The sequence below is a fragment of the Puma concolor genome, chromosome B4, assembly GCF_028749965.1.
Source record: "Puma concolor isolate L17-30 chromosome B4, mPumCon1.1.hap2, whole genome shotgun sequence".
NCBI lineage: Eukaryota > Metazoa > Chordata > Mammalia > Carnivora > Felidae > Puma > Puma concolor.
The window spans coordinates 8,639,712-8,660,939 of NC_141673.1; the positions used below are offsets into that span (position 1 = coordinate 8,639,712).

The following is a 21,228-nucleotide window of genomic DNA, read 5'->3' on the forward strand; positions in this document are numbered from 1 at the left end:
TGTACTAATCACACTAAAGTATAAATTTCATACCACTCTCACTGTCACAAAATATCATTCTTTTATAATTTTCCTAACCACTGAAAAAACGTTAAAAAAAATTCCTAGCTTATGGGCAATACAAAAACAGGAGGAGAGTCAGATCTGTTTGGAGGGTGGTAGCTGGCCACCTCCTAATCAGAGTTGTAAGATGGCACCTGAATTTGGTTATGAGTTGTATCTTTTATTTTATTTTTTTTAAGGTTTATTTATTTTTGAGAGAGAGAGACAGAGTGCAAGCAGGGGAGGGGCAGAGAAAGGGAGACACAGAATCCAAAGCAGGCTCCAGGCTCCAAGCTGTCAGCAGAGCGCCTGACGCGGGGCTCGAACACCCAAACTGTGAGATCATGACCCGAGCGAAAGTTGGACGCTCAACAGACTGTGCCACCCAGGCGCCCCTAGTTGTGTCTTTTTAAGAAATCTGAACATGAAGGTGGGGCCTACACTCTTCCCACATTTAAGTTACTTGAGTACAAATTCCCCCACGCTCAGACTTTATCATGTATGCCCAAGTGTTTCCCAAATCACTACCTCCAACTCAGATCGCTCTTTCACCCTTTTTCTCCTTACTCTCAAACTTGTTCCCCAGCTCTCCCCATTATCTCCTAGTTCAAGAAACAGAGTCATCACCCAACCAGCTCCTCGCGTCAGAAACCTAAAAGTCGTCATTATCTGATCATCATTACACTGCACTGAACCAAAACATCTCTCCAATGCCTTCCTTCCTCCTATCACCACCACTCCTAAACAGGTTCAAGCCCTCATTACCTCTCATCTGGACTATTCTGTGGCCATCTATCTGAACCACACGCCTTATACCTCACATTCATTCACTTTCAAGTGGCAGCCAGAAGCATCTCTGAACAAATGGCGCCCACCTTAGTGTTAAAGAATACAGAGGTGTTTCTGCAAGGTGTGAGGGATACTGTGAGTACTTTCGTTTGTAAATTATTTACTTGGAAGGAAAAACCCACCTCAGATCTTAATAAATTAGAGTAGACTCAAGGTTATCCCAACCACCACCAGCCACTCCTAAATACGCCTTCTGGGGTAGACTCAGAAGACAGAGTCGTGGCCAATGTACCAAGTATGCCGATGGGAAGGTGCTGCCCCTCAGCTGTGCCCCAGTGGGGTAAAGGTCACGGAATTGCTGCTGCGGATGATAATACCTAAAAATCTCAACTTATATCGGGCTGGAGGCTTTTTCCCTGTTGCTTTGACTCTCACCATCAGTACTTTCGGTAGCAGAATAAGTGTCACTGAACAAAACATCCGACAGACATTTACCAAGAGACCGCTAAGCATCGGGCACCAGAGCCTTTCAAAGCTTTGAAGACCACTCCCTGAGCTTCCTCAGGTAGGAACATTTCCCCTGGGGGTAGACATTCCTACATGTTTAACCCTTGCAAATATGACACAGGTTCAAATTCATTGACCAATGTGGCCCAAACCGCACAGGCTCCACAGAAGTCGATCTCTTTCTTTCCACGGTGTGGTGCCCGTTAGAGAACTGCAGATCCCTTCCTAGATGCTGTACTCCTACTAATGCCACTTAAGGTCAGCTTAATTTTTATAAATCAGTCATTTCATACCAATAACTGCACCATTAAGCCAACCATGACCCTAACAGCTTTTTCACGAGGCAAAATTGCTATGTCCAGACCCCTCCAGTGTACAGCCTACCCTAATCTTACCTTCGTCCCTGTTATACCTGGTCTGTTACATCAACACCACAGCCTCTTGAGATCCTTTTTTAACTTTTTAATTTTTTACATTATTTTTTAAACGTTTACTTATCTTGAGGCAGGGAATGTGTGCGTGCGCACAAACAAGTGGGGGAGGAGCAGAGAGAGAGAGAATCCCAAGCAGGCTCTGTGCTGTCAGTGCAGAGCCCAAGGCGGGGCTCGATCTCATGAACGGTGAGATCATGACCTGAGCCAAAATCAAGAGTCAGACGCTTAACTGACTGAGCCACCCAGGCGCCTTGACTCTCGCAATTCGAACTCCAACATCCAACAAAGCCTCTACCTTAAGTGCTGTGTACTGTTTGCAGGCCAGTAGGTCCACATGTCTTCACAGAACCTCCACTTGAAATCCCGCCCTATTCTCCAGAATTCTGTGTTTTTGTTTTGTTTTTTTAAATACTGGAAGGTAAAGACAGAACGTATAAGGAATCTACTTTTTCTCTGAAATACGGACAAATCTGATCTCAGTCCTCTGTACAAACAGAGACTTGGCACCAACACAGCCGTTTTTCTTACAGGGTCTACTGGGGAAAGAGGGACAGATGCAGAGTTACGGGAAGACTGCCTGAGGAAGGCGTCATCTTTGGGAAGAGGAAAAGGACCCAGAAACATCAGCTGAGGGAAGTGAAGAAGGGGATTTAGAGTGCAGACAGGCTCTTGGAACAAACATAAAGATGTGGTTGAAGTGGGGTAAAAAATCAGAAAGGTCAAGCCCAGTGCTAGGCCGTGTCTTCATATAACCTCCACTTGAAATCCTGTCCTAGTCTCTCCAAAATCTGCATTTTCCCTCTCCTTCTACTTACGGTCTAATATACTCCAGAGATCATTTTTATTTTTACTCTGTTTTCTCCGTGGTTCTACTAACTACATTCTTTAGGAGACCTGAAACAGGTGCTCATCTTTCTTTAGGATTATTTTACTTTAATTTTTTCATGGGGGTGTGGGTGGGGGTGGGGTGGGAAGAGTATGGAAACTGTGAGGCTGTATTCGATTTTATGGTAGGTATGAGAAAGATCCTAACTGGAAAGAAAATTCAGTAGTAAGTAGAAAAGAAAGTTTGATTTTTAAGATTTTGGTAGAGTTCCGGAAGAGGAATGCGTTTCTGAGAATACACTTAGAGAAAAAAAAATCTGAGAAAGAATGCCTTAATGGATTTTCGATTTTCCAACAGAAACACCATGTACCATACAGGGCAACTTGCTTCCACAGCTTAGCTGGGACGTGGCTTCATGAACATTAAGAGTTGTGGCCAGGCCCAGGAACCAAACCACCATGTTCCAACAACCACAGAGCCTGGAATTTCCAGGAAAATGCTAATTTTCTCATCTGTTGTCCCCATAAATCATCAAAAAGGCCTATTAATATAAATACTATGTGCCCAAATCCTTTCCTAGACAGTATGTTGGTTTAGAAAATATCGACACTATACCACTATCAAGAACTCTATTTTTATGGTAAAGTATAACTTGGATTTCAAACAAGTAATTTATAAACACACTTCCAAATAAAGCCCACTTCTGGGTTGGTACTGCCTGAAAATACAAGGGAAGAACACTGTTCTAAGTAATTAAGATAATCGTAACTAATAATGTTTATCGGTTTATTTTCTAAATCACTACAAGGTCCTAGACTACATTCTCCCTGAAAGTGCCTTTTGGTTAGAAATACATTAATGTCTAGACATCTGAGAATTTGTTTCCCAGAACTAAGTTTCCTTACAAACTAGCACGGTCTTTATTAGTTCTCCATCACTGTGTGACAGGCTTTGGCCTGGTGGTCCAATAATAGAAAATAAAACAATGAAGACACCAATCATTCGGAGGCCTCCCATCACATCTTGGCTGATCCATCATCCTGACCTTCCTCTGAGTTATCACAGTCCTATGTGATTCCCTTCATCTGGGGTAGTGGTTTTCAACCTGGGACATGTCCTGGGGGCACCTGTAGAGCTTCTCAAAATACATCTGCCAGGGCTGTGGCCTGAGACCATGAAGATCTGGGAGGAGGTCCATGCTTGTGTACTTTGACGAGTCTATGCAAAAGATTTTAATAAGTACCCTAGTTGAGAACCACACATTTAAGTGGGCAAGGATAGGAGCTAAAACATTGGTCTCAATTCTACCATCCTGAAAGGGAACCGACCAAAAGCGTGGCCAGCACCAGACAAGACTGCATAATCAAAATTAACATTAGAAAGAGAGATCTGAAAACACAGAGACCATTAGGTTGAGGATGATGTGAGGAACATCTATCTGCTTCTGTTTATAATACATCAATCACTATTTTGCAACAGAGTTAAAATGCATTATTTAAAAAAAAAGCATATTCCAGGCTGTAGCTCAGAAGACCATGTGACTATCCTAGACACAACACGCCCTTTTAGGCTCAAAGCATGTCATGGATCAAGATGATTAAAAATCCTCTGCAATGTGCATCTGTAAATTAGGGCTAGTGTATTGCTTGAAAAGGTTCAGTTCAAAATCATGACCCATATACTTTCCAAACAAGGTATTAATCTTTTTTGCCTCCTAAAAAAATTAAGGCCAACCAGAAACACTACTACAAGTACTTTCAATTTATCATTACTGCTCTTCAGTGGCCGCAAACAACCAATTTAATTACTCTGCACCCACTCTCACTAATTGAGTGGATTGGAGGCTGAGTTGGCAAGAATGTAAAATCTAAACACAGAAGGTTCCAACAACTTCAAAAGGAAAAAAAAAAAAAACAATCTTACCTTTGGTTTTTTGTTCCGTGACCTGAAAAATAAACGAACAGACATAAGTGAATGAGATTTATTTTCTAGTTTGATATTATAAGACTACTTTAATTCTGATAACTCAAGTAATTCAAGCTGTCAGACACACAGGCATAGTTCAAATCCAGAAAAAAAAGGACAAACAAAAAAACACACCGAGAGTCAGTTCGGGCATCCTTTTATAAAGACAACGGCCATATGTCCAGTTATAACTTATATGACCATAATTATGAGGGACGCTAAAAATTAAAACCAGAAGCATTCCACTCTCATTAAATGCTGAAGTATCTGTACCAGGAATGCTGTTTGTCATTTTGATGATCTGACTAGAAAGCAAATGGATGTAGCCTAGAAACGAAATTAGCCACAGAGACAAAAAGGTTACCCTAGGAGTATGGACTCAAACACTTGATCTCAAATCTAGAAAGCAAAAGTTCAAGGGCCCATCATCAGACGTACCAGAGGCCATGGCAGGAAGGCAGGATTTAAAACCAAGCCATGCCACTTCCTGGCTGTGTGATCTGTTTTCTATTTATCTGTTGAATGGAGATAATAATAGTATCTCCATACAAAGGGTTATTATAAGGATTAAACTGGATATCCTATGCCAATGCTCATAAATGTTTGTTATTTTTAATCAAAGTTCATGGAAAAAGTATGATATACAGCAATGGATGAAATATGTAAATTTTGGACAAATAAAGATTGCTTTGTTGAAAGTATTTCTTTACATAGTAACTAACACCTCTATGGAAGTGATTGACCTAAAAGATTGGATAGGCTGAATAGAAAAATGGGTTTTTAGAGAGTTTGGAAATGATGATTAGGAGCCACACGGAAAACTACTTCTGCTAGTAAGAGAGGAAAATAAAGGAGGGCACCTAATTATACATGCCCTATAATATTAAAACAAATCCACAAAAGGTCATGCGTAAGAAAAACATCCAAAAGGAAATGCGCCAGAATTCTAATAGGGCTTATAATTACCACCACCACCATCACCATCATCGTGATTGAGATCATGCATGATTTTGACTCCCTTTTCCCAAATGTTAATCTTTTAATGGTTCTCTGACTTTGTAATAGAAAAGAAGATGTTTGATTATTTGTGGTTGGTAGGCATGCCAAGTTACTCCTCTGGGTGCTCATGAAAACTTGTCCATCTTTGGAGGGTACGTCCTGTAGCTAACCAGCCCACTTCATAGTGGATTGCATCACACCATTGCCAGACTGAGTTAAATGATCTGGTTGTATGACCTCCTGGAGCATTCCTTACATTCTTGCACTAAAAGCCAAGCTAATTCTACTGTAGTGAATTTGTAGTAGACAGCACCTTAAAATGTGTTTCCTTGTACTAATTATTACAGAGCTCAAGTCTACTGTGCAATTCTTCTAAAACTCCATTTAACCAAGAATGAACTGATTTGTCTCCACATACCAATTCCTTAATGCAGTTTAAATTTTATAACATTATAAATATTTCTTAGAATGCCATTTTGAAGATCAAGTTATACAGGAAGTCAATGCTTTCCCCAGCTGTAAGTGACAAACCCAAATAATGTCAAATGTGTCTTACAATGTGGTTTCTGTTAAAAGAGCTGTCCTCCAGACGGTGAAAGGCTGGATGATCAAAGCATGTGTTCTGCCAACACTAAACAATGATTCTTTTGCAGCGTCAGCTTAATGAATGTGAATGGAATCCTTCCTTGACACCTTTCTCATGAATGAAAATCGAACACAGTTTACTCAGTGATGGCTCTAGAAAGAGCAAACTGCTCATGAGAAAAGCTCAAGTTTAATGTCTGTGTGGAAATAATTTAACTTAAAATAAAAGTCAATTCTTCAAGACAATTACATTGCCAGCACTCATTCTTGACCATTGATTTATTAAACAAATATTTTTTTGAGTCACTCTCATGTACCAGGCACTGACTGCCCTACTTCCTGGAAATACAAATAGGGAATAAAACCTTGCGACACTTAGAGTCAGTCAGTCAAACTGGGAAGCAGACAGGAAGAGATTATAAAGCACGAGGGTAAGCAGCGAGAAGGATGTGGAAGCACCACAGATGGTGCTGATTGAATAAATGAATGACCGTGTAATAGAACCTCTGGCACATTCTCTACAATTCTTTGCATCATAGCACATTTTATGCCTCCTAGTTGAGGCGCTGTCTCTACAATAAGGTTGGAAACCACGAAGACAATCACATGGTAAGCTTTGTACTCTTCCTTAAAACTGCTAAATCAGAACTTAACTCTGAAATTACACCATGGTTCAGTCTGATAAAACAATATCCAAGGCCACATGTTGGCCTGGATCTTGTGACAGCCAATCTAGAACATTTCTGAACAAAAATGATTGGGTTTCCATTGTTCACAACTAACCAATTGAAATTTTAGTTATGGTGATTTTCCTCTTTGCCACAACTTCTGAACCAGTTCTTAATGCAGATGTAAGTACAGAGGGAGATTGTCCAGCTGTATATTTTTAGGGGCACTTGGGTGGTTCAGTTGGTTAAACATCTGACTTCAGCTCAGGTCACGATCTAGTGGTCTGTGAGTTAGAGCCCTGCGTCGGGCTCTGTGTTGTGAGTGCAGAGACCACTACAGATCCTGTTACCCTCTCCCTCTGCCCCTCCCCTACTCTCTCCCTCTCCTAAAAATAAATAAACATTACATTTTTATTTTTTACTTTTTAATGTTTATTTATTTTTGAGAGAGAGAAAGAGACAGAGACAGAGTGGAGAGGGGCAGAGGGAGAGAGAATCCCAAGCAGACTCTGTGCTGATCAGGACTTGAACTCACAAACCGTGAGATCATGACCTGAGCTGAAACCAATAGCCAGACGCTTAACCGACTGAGCCACCCAGGTGCCCCCAATCCCAATTTGCTCTTGCGTAAACCCACACCATCTTGTATTTCAAATCATTTTTCTACTAGTGGGATCCACAGCAAAAGTTTACAGATGCATATATTATAAATCACTCCCAGATACTGATATTTTCCAGTTGAGAAACACTGTTACCTAAGTGAAGAATGTAGACTGTCTAGTGCCTGAAATAATCCATTTGGTATCTTCTTGTTACCAGCCTTTGCTCAAGTTTACCAAGGTCCAGCCTATGAATCATACATCCATACAGACTGTAAAACCCAATTCTTATACTAACTTAGTTGACGAAATGTAAATGCCCTAGAGGAAAGAAAGCCTTTGCTGAGGTTCACTCTCTACCATTCTGGTAACACCCTATATAGCTGGTGGACCTGCTTATCGCAACCTCAAAATGTGAAATGGGGCTGTGTCCTTAAAGGGAAGTAAGTTTGAAAAAGGCCTCTGGGTTGTCCTCTGGCGTCTTTATTCAGACTCTTTACTGACATTGTAGACAATTCTAACAAGCTCAGATTAGAAGCAACACATTAGAAGTAGGTACCCTGAGAGCATGAGGGTGAGATGGTGAGCACACCACTATGAATAGAAACAGAAGCACAATTAAAGACAAGACTTTAAAGAGTGCACACAGCAGTCTATTATAACACCAAACAATAACGAGTATTACCTATAATTAAGTCATGAAGAAAAGATAAAATTACACTCTGTATGTTTAATGTGGCAGGGTCACATGCAATTCAATTCAGAAAATATTTCCAGTATGATTTCTTTAGGCTGGGACTTATAAATGATCTAGTTCAAAAGTTCAGAAAACTGAATTATGGGAATATACGCTATAGCCCAGAATGCTGGGAAAACTTCTGGTGTCCCTTAAAGCCTACATCGGTTTGTGTCCAACTGTCTGCCTTGAGTCTGTTCTAAATCTAGAGTTCCCTCTGAACCCTGTAACAGTTTCTACCTCCCTAAACTGAGCTTCAATAACCTGCCACTGTAGCAGGGACCCTCGAACCTGCCCCACAGCAATGTCCTGCTTCCCAAGTGCTCTGTGTAGTGGTAACAAGAACTGGAGGCAAATCACTTTACCTCCAAAAATGGCACAAAAGTCGCCTGGGTGGCTCAGTCGGTTGAGTGTCCGACTTCAACACAGGTCATGATCTTGTGGTCCGTGAGTTCGAGCCCCACATCAGGCTCTGTGCTGACAGCTCAGAGCCTGAAGCCTGCTTCGGATTCTGTGTCTCCCCCTCTCTCTGCCCCTGCCCTGCTCATACTCTGTCTCTGTCTCTCTCTTTCAATAATAAATAAACGTTAAAAAAAAAAAAAAAATGGCACAAAAGCAGGCCTGCCGAGCCAGAGCCCAAGTCAGGCAATGCTAAAGAATGGGGAGGTGGGGGAAATAAGATTAGACAAGGGTGGGGCCTGCAGGACAGACACTGAAGCAAAGGACAGCACCCTGGGTCAAGCATGTCAACTAAGACCTGTCAGTTGGCAGCAGTGAGATGTAGGTCTTTTCCTTTTAGCCTCTCTTCTTCCCTAAGCAAGCTCCTCAAAGCCACACAATACCATCTCCCCCAAAGCTTGAAGCAGGCCCACTGGCCTGTGAGGAAGGTTTCTTTATGGAATTATCAGAAGGTGGTCTTGTACAGATGACCATGCTGGAAAGGAACCAAAAGGAGAACACTGGGGTGAACTACAGAGACACTTGAAAAGCTAGTTTAGGGGCGCCTGGGTGGCGTAGTCGGTTAAGCGTCCGACTTCAGCCAGGTCACGATCTCGTGGTCGGTGAGTTCGAGCCCCGCGTCGGGCTCTGGGCTGATGGCTCAGAGCCTGGAGCCTGTTTCCGATTCTGTGTCTCCCTCTCTCTGCCCCTCCCCCGTTCATGCTCTGTCTCTCTCTGTCCCAAAAATAAATAAAAAACGTTGAAAAAAAAATATTAAAAAAAAAAAAAAAAAAAAGAAAAGCTAGTTTATAAGCTGACCTAAGAAAATGGAGATTAACTGTGATACGAGTAAGGACATTCGACAAGAAATTAAGTGGCAGGGACTCACTTGCCTTTCTTCACACTGTATACTGGTGTTCTCATTAAATCAGCTGCAGCATTATTGAGTATTCTGTGGTGACAAATGTACGTCTTTAACTCCCACTTTCTAATCGTAAAACTTCCAAGTGAACAAAGTAAGCAGCATTATTAAGATGTCAGGTATCCCACCCAAGGCAGTTACTTATTCTAGATGCTTGGTGGATGTAAAGACAGACTTAAGTCATTAAACTCACCTTCTGAGTGGCTTCTTTTTTCTTTTTATCCTCTTTCTTCCTTTTCTTGTCTTCCATTAACTGTTCTTCCCTTTCTTGCTCCTTCTCTCTGTTAAAGTAATGTCACACCAGAAGGTTAACATTTATATTCACAGTCTATTTGTGTAGCAAATTCAATGCTTGTAGACGGTATGCAAAACATGCCATCTCTGTGACTGAGCAGAACACGGTATTTTACTTAAACTAAGAGTATGCATAAAACTCACCACATTCAGTTATCCCCATATTTTGGTTTGTTATCTTTTCTGCAAAGTAGGGCTTCAAGTTCGGTTTCAAAGAAGCCCACTAAAGTGAGCTTTACAATATCCTCCTAAGAGAACACACACACACACACACGTATTTCCACTCAGCAAAAACCCGGATTTGAATGTGGTAACATCCAGTTGGTTCTGGAGATATTCCTGGATTCCATAGATTTATAGAACTCTTAGTACTTGGTCTTAAAAGTACAAGTAGAAAACACATAAAATACAGCATTAATAATGTCAAAGAAAAAGGAATATATTTTATGAAAGGCAAAAATTCTTCACAAATAATACAGAATATATAAATTCACTTATGGTACACAAATATCTATCACAATTTAGGTATTCTCCCCTGACATCATCAGGTCGGTGACTATAAAATTCTATGTTCTATATTCTGTATTTTTCTTCTATATTATTAATATTGTGTGTTTTACATGTTCTCTACTTGTGCTTTTAAGGCAGGTACCATGTGTCCTATAAATCCATGTATTCCTCACCAAGTGACTTCACAGTTGCATCTTGCTGAACACCTGAATTGAGACAACCAGGTTTTGCTGCCCTCAATTAGAACAAAAGTCATACGTAATACTAAAGATTCTAGTTAAAGAAATGTGCTGGAATGTTAAGAAATTAATATAATGTAATGCCTCACATCTGAAAAGTACATTCAGAAAGTAATACTTATTCTCTTATGGAACATTCTAATATATATTTGAATATAATGCATATGGTAAGCTGCCAACTTTCACTCTCTATGTATCAAATAGGAAGAATGCATTGCAAAACTACTGCTGTTACTTCAGAGCTCAAGGCAGGAAATCCTGATGCCACGCGTCCTGAATTTCAGAGCTGGAAGGAGACTCAGAGCTCTAGTTCCCGGTGCCCCCAAATACTGAACAGATACTTGTGATTTTAGGTGACCCAACACATCAAACTCATCGTTTGCAGACGTGGCAAAAATCACAGGGACAGTTCTGGAAGGAATCACTTTTGGGGAATGTAACCACTCAGCCTGTACAAAGGAACTGATGACCAACAATGAAGTTGGCTCTCGTCAACAGATAAGTAATGCTTATTTATAGAAAACAAGAACTAAACAACAACGACAACAAAATAGGTGTTTTACCCATGTATCGAGCTTTCTGTGGTTCTGTTCACATTGACAAACATTGGCCTTTCTCCTTCTGTGCCTCTGGCATAAATATACAAAATCCTAATGTGCACAATTCACACTCCGAAGGTAACTTCAATGAAAACTTTAAAAAATATAACCAAGGGGGCGCCTGGGTGGCTCCATCGGTTAAGCATCCGACTTCAGCTCAGGTCATGATCTCGTGGTTCGTGAGTTTGAGCCCTGCATGGGGCTTGCTGCTGCAGAGCCTGCTTCAGATCCTCTGTTTCCCTCTCTCTCTGCCCCTCCCCTGCTCACGCTCTCTCAAAAATAAATAAATATTTAAAAAAATAAAAATAAAAACACAAACAAGGAAGAGATTTTATTTTAATTCCCTTAGGTTGAATACTGGATTTCTCTGGAGTCAGAATGTGTGCACATCAGTCTCAGGGTAAAGCTCTTGGTGAAAATCCACTTACAGCACTGCACTACTTTAAGAACACGGCTTTATGAAAATTGGCAAGATGGATGTTGACCATCTAAGGTAGGCTGGCCACAGATCCTGTTGTATTTGGCTCCCGGAGCCTCTTGCTTCCTCTGGCTCCAAGTGGAAGAAGATGGCGTTCCTCATGACCCAGTTACTGTGATTTGGTGCCTATATTTTACAGTGCAACAGACTACAGAAAAAGAGCAACCACAGTCTAAAAATCTGGTTAAATATTCGATGCTCTAAAAAGCAGTGAAGTGCAATTTCTAGGTCTATTCTACAAAGTTTATTTTAAAAATGCAATGTAAAAAAAAAAAAGTAAGTCTTTAATGAAACACATTCTTAAAAACAACTAACCTTTTCAAGTATTTTTTCCTATAAACAGGTAATTCAGAGAAAGGAACTGAAATTCATGTTCACTACAAGCAGATTTACTTCCAAAACAAATATTTTTCAAAGCTTTCCAGGAGACAGGCTGTGCTTTCACCCTGATCTTTTACTGCTTATATTGGTAGAATTGAGTTTTCTCTTTAGATTTCACTTCCTTAGGAACAATTTATTTTCCCAAACCAGACCTGACTTACAAACCTGCCATTCATTTAATAATGAATCAAAAAGTACAGAGTTCACCTTTCTTCTTCCTTTTAAATGTTTGTTTATTTTTGAGAGAGAGAGAGAGACAGAGCATGGGAGGGGAGGGGCAGAGAGAGAAAGAGACACAGAATCTAAAGCAAGCTCCAGGCTCTGAGATGTCAGCACAGGGCTTGACGTGGGGCTTGAACTCACGAACCGCGAGATCATGACCTGAGCCGAAGTGGGACACTCAACTGACTGAACCATCTAGACACCCCAAGTTCATCTTTCTTCTAAATCAGTTGTGCTCTATCTTGGCTGCACATTAGCATCTTTGGGGAGCTTTAAAATATCCCCATGCTGAACCAGAGCCCAAGAAGGTGAAGCAGGTACCCACGTGGGGAAGGTAATGGTTACATACAGAGGGACTGATCAATAAATAAATACATTAATGATAATGACAATCAGGTTTATCACTGTTGAAAAAGGTAGTTACCAAAATGGAAAGGGAAAAGTCTCAAAAGAGTCCTGTGGGCCTGGATCAGAATTAGCTATTGGCATCAACTCATGGTTTTTAATATATAGAGACAGACATAACAATAAACATGGATATAATTTTGTGAGCCCACATGTGTGTATATTCCTTCATGTATGCAAGCACACGTGCTCGCTCGCTCTCTCTCTCTCTCTCCCCTTAGCTCTATTACTGAGAGGGCTTGGGAACAAGCAACCCAAATAGCAATGAACACAACTAGTACCCAGACTCTGGCTTCTAAATACCATTCTTAACTAAAAGAACTAGAGTTCTTTTTTAAAAAAAAGCTAATTTGGGGGGCGCCTGGGTGGCGCAGTCGGTTAAGCGTCCGACTTCATCCAGGTCACGATCTCGCGGTCCGAGGGTTCGAGCCCCGCGTCAGGCTCTGGGCTGATGGCTCAGAGCCTGGAGCCTGTTTCCGATTCTGTGTCTCCCTCTCTCTCTGCCCCTCCCCCGTTCATGCTCTGTCTCTCTCTGTCCCACAAATAAATTTAAAAAAAGTTGAAAAAAAAAAAAAAAGCTAATTTGGGGCTAGAAGAAAGAAAGTACAAAATGAAAGAGGAATGCTTGTTGCCCAGAAGCAAGGAAAAGTTCAACAAATGATGTGGCATGTCAAATGCTTGCAGATACCAATGTGAAGGGGTTCCTACAAGCTAAACCTGGGGCAATATGAGCATAAAAATAATGATGGTAAGAAATCTTAAGTCATTGTATACAACAGGAAAACATGAGTTCATCCAGATAGAAATAAGTATATAAGTTAAAGGTGAAAGGAATGGAATATTCACTTAGTTTGAAAGTGTCTCCCCGTAAAAATACTTACTAATCAAAAAGGAGAAAAGAATAATTACACAGAGGAGAAGCCTGGCAGACATCACCTTAATCAAGTAAAATACATGAACATCATCATAATGGAATAAATTGAAATCATGAGTTACGTGATTAGATACTCTGAGAACACAGAATTTCTTCTATGATATTCTTTTCAAATATGTACAATCTGAATATCATCATGATGAAATGTCAGAGAACCTCAAGTTGAGAGGCATTTTGCCAAATGTTCTGCAATCTTCAAAAGTTTCAAGATCACTGAATCAAGGAAACGGAAGGAGACCAACAAGACATAATAACCAAATGCAAAGTGTGATCCTTTTGCTATAAAGGCCATTACTGGGGTATCAAATCCCGAGTAGGGGCTACAGATTAAATGGTAGTAATGTATCAGTGTTTTGTTTTGTTTTGATGGTTGTTTTTGTGGTTATATACAGGGGAATGTTCTTGGTTTTTTTAAAAAATACACTAAAGTATAGGGGAAAGGGATGCAGGTGGTGGGACAATGGGATAGTAATTTTTCCTAAATGATTCAGGAAAAGTGTTGTTGTTTTTAACATACTTGCAACTTTTCTCTAAGTTCAAGATTGTCCCCCCACCCCTCACCCCACCAAAATCAACAAAACCATTACCAGGGTAGCACCCCAGACCCACTACATTGAAATCTCTGGGGGAAGGGGGTGCCTGGGTGGCTCAGTCAGTTAAGCATCTGACTTCAGCTCCGGTCATGATCTCATAGTTTGTGGGTTTGAGCCCTGCGTCAGGCCCTACGCTGACAGCTCAGAGCCTGGAGCCTGCTTCTGTGTCTCCCTCTCTCTCTGCCCCTCCCTCACTTGTGCTCTCGCTCTCTCTCTCTCTCTCTCTCTCTCTCTCAAAAATAAATAAACTTAAAAAAAAATCTCTGGGGAGAGAACTGTTGCTCTAAATTCTCGTGTTTAAGCCTACACTGTAAAAGGTATTTACACCTCAAAAATCAAACCTCCCATCCAGCAATCAAATACAAGCGTCAGATGACTAGCTTGTTCCCACTTAACTATCAACTACTTCCAAGTCTGAAAGGAGAAGAAATCATTCATATTCTCCCTCAGCCCTAAATACACAGCCAGATGCTAGTGCAAACACTGAAATCTAGAATAAATCTAGAATAGTAAAAAGCCAAAACTTCTTTTAAGAATGTCTAAGGTGAAGATAATACAACAGTTGCCTTCTTTCTTTCTTTTTCTACAATAACCATTAATTGAAAGAAGTAGAAATAACTTTTTTTTAGAAAGGCAATACTTGAATAAAGGGGAAAATACCCAATATTCACCTAAGCGAGGCAGAAGAGGACTCCTGTCCTGCTCACAAGTCCAGAACACTGAAGAGCAGTGGTGCTGACATTACTAAAAACCTGTTGCATCACACATTCAAAAGCTCCGGAATGTCTAGGACCACCACACAGGGCAAGTTAAGGACGGTGCCATCTGGGCAACTCCCCAGAGCTCACATTCAAGGCCATGCACACTGCAGTTCCAACTTCCATATCTTTCCTCATCTATTCCGCGTATCTGACAGAAAAACTTTCCTCCTTTTTGTGGCCCAATCATACCTCTTATCCTGTTGTCAAGTCCTGGCGTAATATCCATCCATCGGAGTTCCCTGACAACTCCAATTCATAGGAAACGTGCCCTCCTCTGGACACCCCCGCAACCACTGCCCTGGCTTGTCGCCGGGCCCTTGAGGTGTTGGTTGCTGTCAGTCACCAGCAGCCTCAGACCACGTGAAAGGACTTCCCTGTAGCAGGGCGGCCTCGAACATGGCTCTGGGAAACAGAGATTGGCCTGGGGCTAGTCTGTGTCTCACCTCTCCTCTACCAGGATGCCCAGGGACGAATCTGTTCCTTAACAGACCGCTACTGGGTGCCTAACACGAGCGGACACTTTTCTCAGCACTGGGGATACCGCAGAAACAAAACCACACCCCAGCTCTCGGGGGGGCTCCCATTCCAGTGGGGGAGACAGGACACAAACAAAATATACAACAAAAATATACGTATAAAAGACACACTTCAGGTTGCACCACACGTCCTGGAGAGGACAGGGTGGGTGAAGCTGATGGAGACAGCTGACAGGGAAGAGAGTAGCATCTTACATAAAACGGGTAGGAAAGGCCTCTCTGATAAAGTGGCCTGAGTTCCACTGAAGTGAGGGCTTCTGTGGATATCTGGGAGACGGCATTACGAGACGATGTGTGAAGAACAGCAAGGAGGCTGGAGCAGAGGCAGGAAGGGAGAAAGCAATGGGTGAGGTCGGAGGGGTAGCAGGGGCCCTCCTTGGAATGAACAGTTTTCAAATTAACTGGGACCTATCTTCTCATCACTGAATAAAGACCAACACTTGCAAAATCTCTTGTTTTCCCCATCAGTCAAAAAGCCTATCTCTCCTGGGGCGCCTGGGTGGCCGACTACAGCTCAGGTCATGACCTCACGGTCTGTTGAGTTCGAGCCCCGTGTCGGGCTCTGTGCTGACAGTTCAGATTCTGCTTCTCCGATTCTGTGTCTCCCTCTCTCTCTGCCCCTTCCCAGCTTGCTCTCTGTCTGTCTGTCTCTCTCAAAAATAATAAACATAAAAAAAAAAAAAAAAAGAGCCTACCTCTCCTCTCAGGTGTCAACATTTCGAGAGCTGTGGCTTCTGTCCTCACAGACAGCTGGCATGCCTCCTTCAAACTGCCCATCACACTGAGAAAAGTGAGCATTTGCTACCGAAGAGGTCTCTGAATGCAGGGAGCTGACCTTACTCATCTTACGCACCACGCACAAATACCAGGGACACAGCAGGCCCTCCATGCAAATGTTACCCAAATGCATGATTACAGAGTGAGGGCAACTTTTCTATCCCTTCCCAGGAACACGTGTTCAAAAGAACAGCCTCAAAACAACTAATCAAATCACTTAACATACACTGAATTACTAGTGCCAGGCACTGGGGGTTTAACAGTGGACAAGAGACAGGCCCTGCCCTCAGGGAGCTGACGTTCTAGATGGGAGATGGACACATACACAATGCCAGGAAGAAAATTAAGCTGGGGAAGAGGCTAGAGAGGACTGAGGGAAAGGATGAGTGGGCTAATTTACACAGTGTTCACAGAAGGCCTCTCTCAGTCAGTGAGCGAACCTAAAGTGAAGAAAATTATCTGGAGGGGAGTGACGAACCAGGCAGAGTAAGTAGAAGGGCCATGAGATGGGGAAGTACCTAGTGTGAGTTTAGGGCTTTATTCATTTTGGGAGGTGGGGGGAGAATCCCCCTCCTTCTCTTCCCTCTCCCCTCCTAGCAAATACCCACACACGCTCTTCAGAGCTTTCTGGGCTTATATTTAATATCCCTCACTCACACCAAAGAATGGGGCACTCTTTCTTAAAAGTTTCCCTTCCACCTCATTCATTCATCCATTCATCCATCCATCCACCCATCCATCCATTCATTCATTCATGGACTCCTTGATGCCAAGCACTGTGCCAGAGACTGAGAATTCAGCAGCAAAGAAGATGCTGTGCTGCTGGTCCTCCCAGGACTCCATTCAACTTTTTCAGACGGCTGTATCTCCCACCCTTCACAGCCCAGATGACACTGTCAGGGCAGGAACCTGTGTTCTTCACGCTCTGACCTCCATGTTTACCAGCACTCTGGGTACTCTGTGGACAACCTGCAGTTTCTTTGGTGTTTTGAAAGGACCAGACCCTGGGCATGTGAATTCATGGCCTCTTACAATCCAGGTAAGAGAACGACTTTTTTTCCCACAAACTAGAATCTTCTCCCTTGTCATCTTTTTTCCACAACTAGAATCATGACCAGTGGTTCCTGAATTCATGCGCCCCAGCCCAACATGCTTCAAACATTCAAAATTTCATACTTGAAAGCAGTAACCACCAATGTGCTGAACCGAGTGGAAAGATGATAAGAATTTCAATTTAGATAAACACCCAGGTCTCAACTTGACAGGAAAATGTCTCCAGAAATAAAGAGCATCTTCTTTTTCTTTAGGGTCTGGATAACTGCCCATCAAAGAGCATCGAGACCTATCCTTGACGCTCTGTGGTCAATAAGTGTGGGGGCACTTCTGGTCCCAGTTCATAACCAACTCCACACAACTGAGGCAGACAGATGTGAACTTATACAACAGATCCACATGAGAAACATGCCAGAAGCAAACGAATACTGTAAAAAATCAAACTCTTAATACAGCAACAACCTGGATGAGTCTCCAGGGAACGATGCTAAGTGACAAAAGCCAATCCCAAAGGTTACATACTGTATGATTCCACCTCTATAATATTTCTGAAATGACAGTGGCTGTCAGGGGGCTGCAAGGAGGGTGAAGCGGAGCCACACAGGTGTGGTTACACTAGTGATCCCTGTGGTAATGGAACAGTTCTGTATCTTCATAGTCATGGTGAATGCACGAACCTACCTGTGGTAAGATTACAGACAACTAAACAGAATATACACAAACTGCTACAAGTAAAACGGGGAAATCTCAGTCAGATCGGTGAGTTGTATCAATGTTAGTATCTCGGTTGTGATACTACACTTTAGATCTGCAAGAAACTACTTATCGGGAAACTGCGCAGAGGGCACATGGAATCTCTGTGTTATTTCTTACAATTGCACATGAACCTACAATTATCTCAGTTAAAATTTTAATTGAAAACAAAGCTTCAACATTGACTCATCTGTTTAAAAATTTTTCCAAGGACTTCTATTTTAAACCATTTGTAAAGAGCTCTTTATGAAAGTCATGTAAGAGTCAAAAGGAATTTCAGAAATTGTTTAGTCCTGACATCCACAGAATTACATTTCCAAAAATATTCTACAGTCTACAATTCACCCTAATATGTTCAAGTTGTTATAGTTTTATCAATCAAGTACATTAAGTACATTAGATACATGATAAATATGATACCATAGGGGTATTTAAAGTGTTCCCCTGCTGGGGCTCCTGGGTGACTCGGTCAGTTGAGCATCTGACTTTGGCTCAGGTCATGATCTCGTGGTCTGCGGGTTGAAGCCCTGCATCAGGCTCCGTACTGACAGCTCAGAGCCGGGATCCTGCTTCAGATTCTATGTCTCCCTCTCTCTCTGCCCCTCCCCTGCTCATGCTCTGTCTCTCTCTCCCAGAAGAAGATAATAAAACATTTAAAAAAAAGTTAAAAAAAAAATAAAGTGTTCCCCTACCACATAATTCACCATATGGTTCTTTCACTGAGAATTTTAGTGATAGAATAGTAATATAGGCTCCTGTTTGACTTCGTGGCGGGTATGTACAAGTGGCTCAGTCAACACCAGTTCCAAGTTCCCTTGAGCCTGTTTCCCTCACAACTGGAGACTGAGATGTGATTTATGTTCTGCCAATAAAGCGTGTTGTGTGTGACTTTAGCAGGGAACCGACAGGGTACAGGGCACAGATCTTCTCAGGGAGCAGAGGCCACACCTGTAGTAACAGTTTCCTGAACGTGCAGGAAGACGAAGATGTGCCCATGGGGCCCTCCCCAGTTCCAACGTGTGATTCTCAAGGATCAGTGAGGTAGTGTCACCATTGAACAAACCCCTGGCACCTGCAGGAGTGAATTCTGCGGTCTGCACACTGAGAGCTCTAACACAGATTTATACAGAGCTTTCCAAAGTACGTCTAAAATATGTGGTTTGTATGGACGTTTACTTCCTTAAAAAGACAAATGGTAACCTTGGCAATTTATAAAACAGTAAGAAAATAACTAGACCCCAAACCATTAACAACCAGAACCAATTAAAGATTAATGATACCACATGCGTATCTAGAGTGAAAAAAATTAACAAAAAAAGTGCCCTGGAAAGAGTCAAACGAAGTGTTCGAAGTATGCATTTAGAGTGTTTTAATTAAAAATGCACACAAAAAGAAAGCATGTTGGAATATATCCATTCAGGCAGAGGAAATTACATACTAGGGTACTCCAAATATCTGTATTGGATTTGTTAACATTTTTTCATTTGCTGGTTCTGACTGAGAGAGTTTAATAGGATGCTAATGTAATTTGCGCATGATATTAAATTAGTAGACAAAACCAAACAGCACTGAGGCATAAAAATCATTCTAACACTGAGTGGCTCATGGGAAGAAAATGGTAACATTAAACCTAGAAAAATTAAGGTAAATGCACTTTCCATTTAGAGGGATATAGAAATCTCTCCTGTCTTCAAATGCATCATGTGACATGTGACAGGCAATTCTTTTGTATGCCAGCAACAAAATTTAACACAGCTCCTTGTACAAATGGGTTATCTTCCTATATGAGGTTATGTAAAGCAATATTTCTCAAACTTTAATGGGAACATACACACAGATATTAAAATGGGAACATACACACAGATTGTCATTTAGTAGGTATGGGTTGTAAACTACGATTCTCCATTTCTAACAAGCTGCTGGTCCCTGGACTTTACTCTGAACAGCACAAGCATAATGCCTTTGGTTGTTGCTTTCTAAGAAAATACGAAATTGCAGTCATTTCTCCAAGGATAAATACTAACCTCATTACTATCAAGCCTATGCCTTGTTATTCCCATCTGTGTTTCAGTGCCAAATTACAGCATAATCTTTACAAAGACCTATTAAAATGCAATTAAACAACTCACGTAGTGCCATGTATGTACCTGCAAAAAAAAAAAAAAAAAAATCTGGATGACGGCAAATGTACGGACACAGATTTCAGAGATGTCAACATGTAAAAGAATGCGAGTGTCAGAACCAGTAAGACTTTTGCACACAGCCTCTGTCTCTAAGCTTCTCACAAATTCCCACTTTCTGTATCTTGAGATGCAATAAGGAATGGGCTTATTTAGAATTATTCAAACCAAATAAAGATAATATATTTAAAGAACATGTTTTCGCTTTCAGAAAGTCCATGTAGCAAAAGTTGTATCCAAAGAGCCTAAGGAAGAACATCTAATTTGAAACCACTCTTCCCGAAGGTGAACAAAGGAATCTTCCGACCTGCTATTCGATCTTAGCCCAGCTGTGCAAGAGTGCTTTATACACTGCCTTGGAAGTGGTCTCCTCACAGCTTCTGCCCCTGGTCCCAAGCCCTCCTTCCCAGACTGCACATAGCACGTTTTCCAGGCATCTGTAATCACCCATCATGCACCCCTGAGGCATTCCCTGGTGCTTCCAATCCTGCCTGGGTGATCTGGCTTTCTATCCCCTCGTATGGGGGTCATAATCCCCTAAACATGTTCCAGTTTGTATACACTCATCCAATTATTGGGCAAGACAGCATGAAAGTAGGCCTTGCCACTTCCTTATCCCAGAAAATAGACCACTGCCAGTACTTTCAAAGAGGCTGTGTATCTTCTTGGAAATCATATCTTACTGAACTGCAACCATCTCACAGCCCTATTTTTCCACAGTACTACGAAGTCACTTCTCCACAACTGAGTGCAGCACCTTACGTGTACCTCTGTTAATGCCCTCTGTGCCAGATTATCAACCTAACATTGCTACCCCCTAGTCCTCCCTGCGCTGCAGGAAAAGGTCTGGAACTACGTATCTCAGAAGCCCATTCTCCATTTGTCTAGGTTGATGAGCTGAAGTGAGGCACATCCACGCGAGATTTGGAAGGCAGAAGTCACTATGCTCTGGAAACAGTTGGGAGCAGACACACAGGCAGCAGCAGACAGGACTTTCCACTTT

The 21,228-nt window shown here is 41.8% G+C and overlaps 1 protein-coding gene across 9 annotated transcripts in view; it reads right to left on the reverse strand.

Moving 5' to 3' along the window:
- The window catches only part of TNRC6B (trinucleotide repeat containing adaptor 6B), a 259,643-nt gene that overhangs the window by 68,324 nt on the left and 170,091 nt on the right, over window positions 1–21,228 (reverse strand). For 6 of the 9 annotated variants that reach the window (XM_086712195.1, XM_086712196.1, XM_025926993.2 and 3 more), the window contains 2 exons: window positions 9,704–9,791; window positions 4,522–4,543 (listed from right to left, as the gene is read on the reverse strand). In XM_086712195.1, the coding sequence (XP_086568321.1) occupies window positions 4,522–4,543; window positions 9,704–9,791 (110 nt within the window). Of the gene's footprint in view, window positions 1–4,521; window positions 4,544–9,703; window positions 9,792–20,069; window positions 20,092–20,174; window positions 20,193–21,228 lie in introns of those variants that run through there. The other 3 variants (XM_086712194.1, XM_086712200.1, XM_086712199.1) reach the window with 2 other exon arrangements.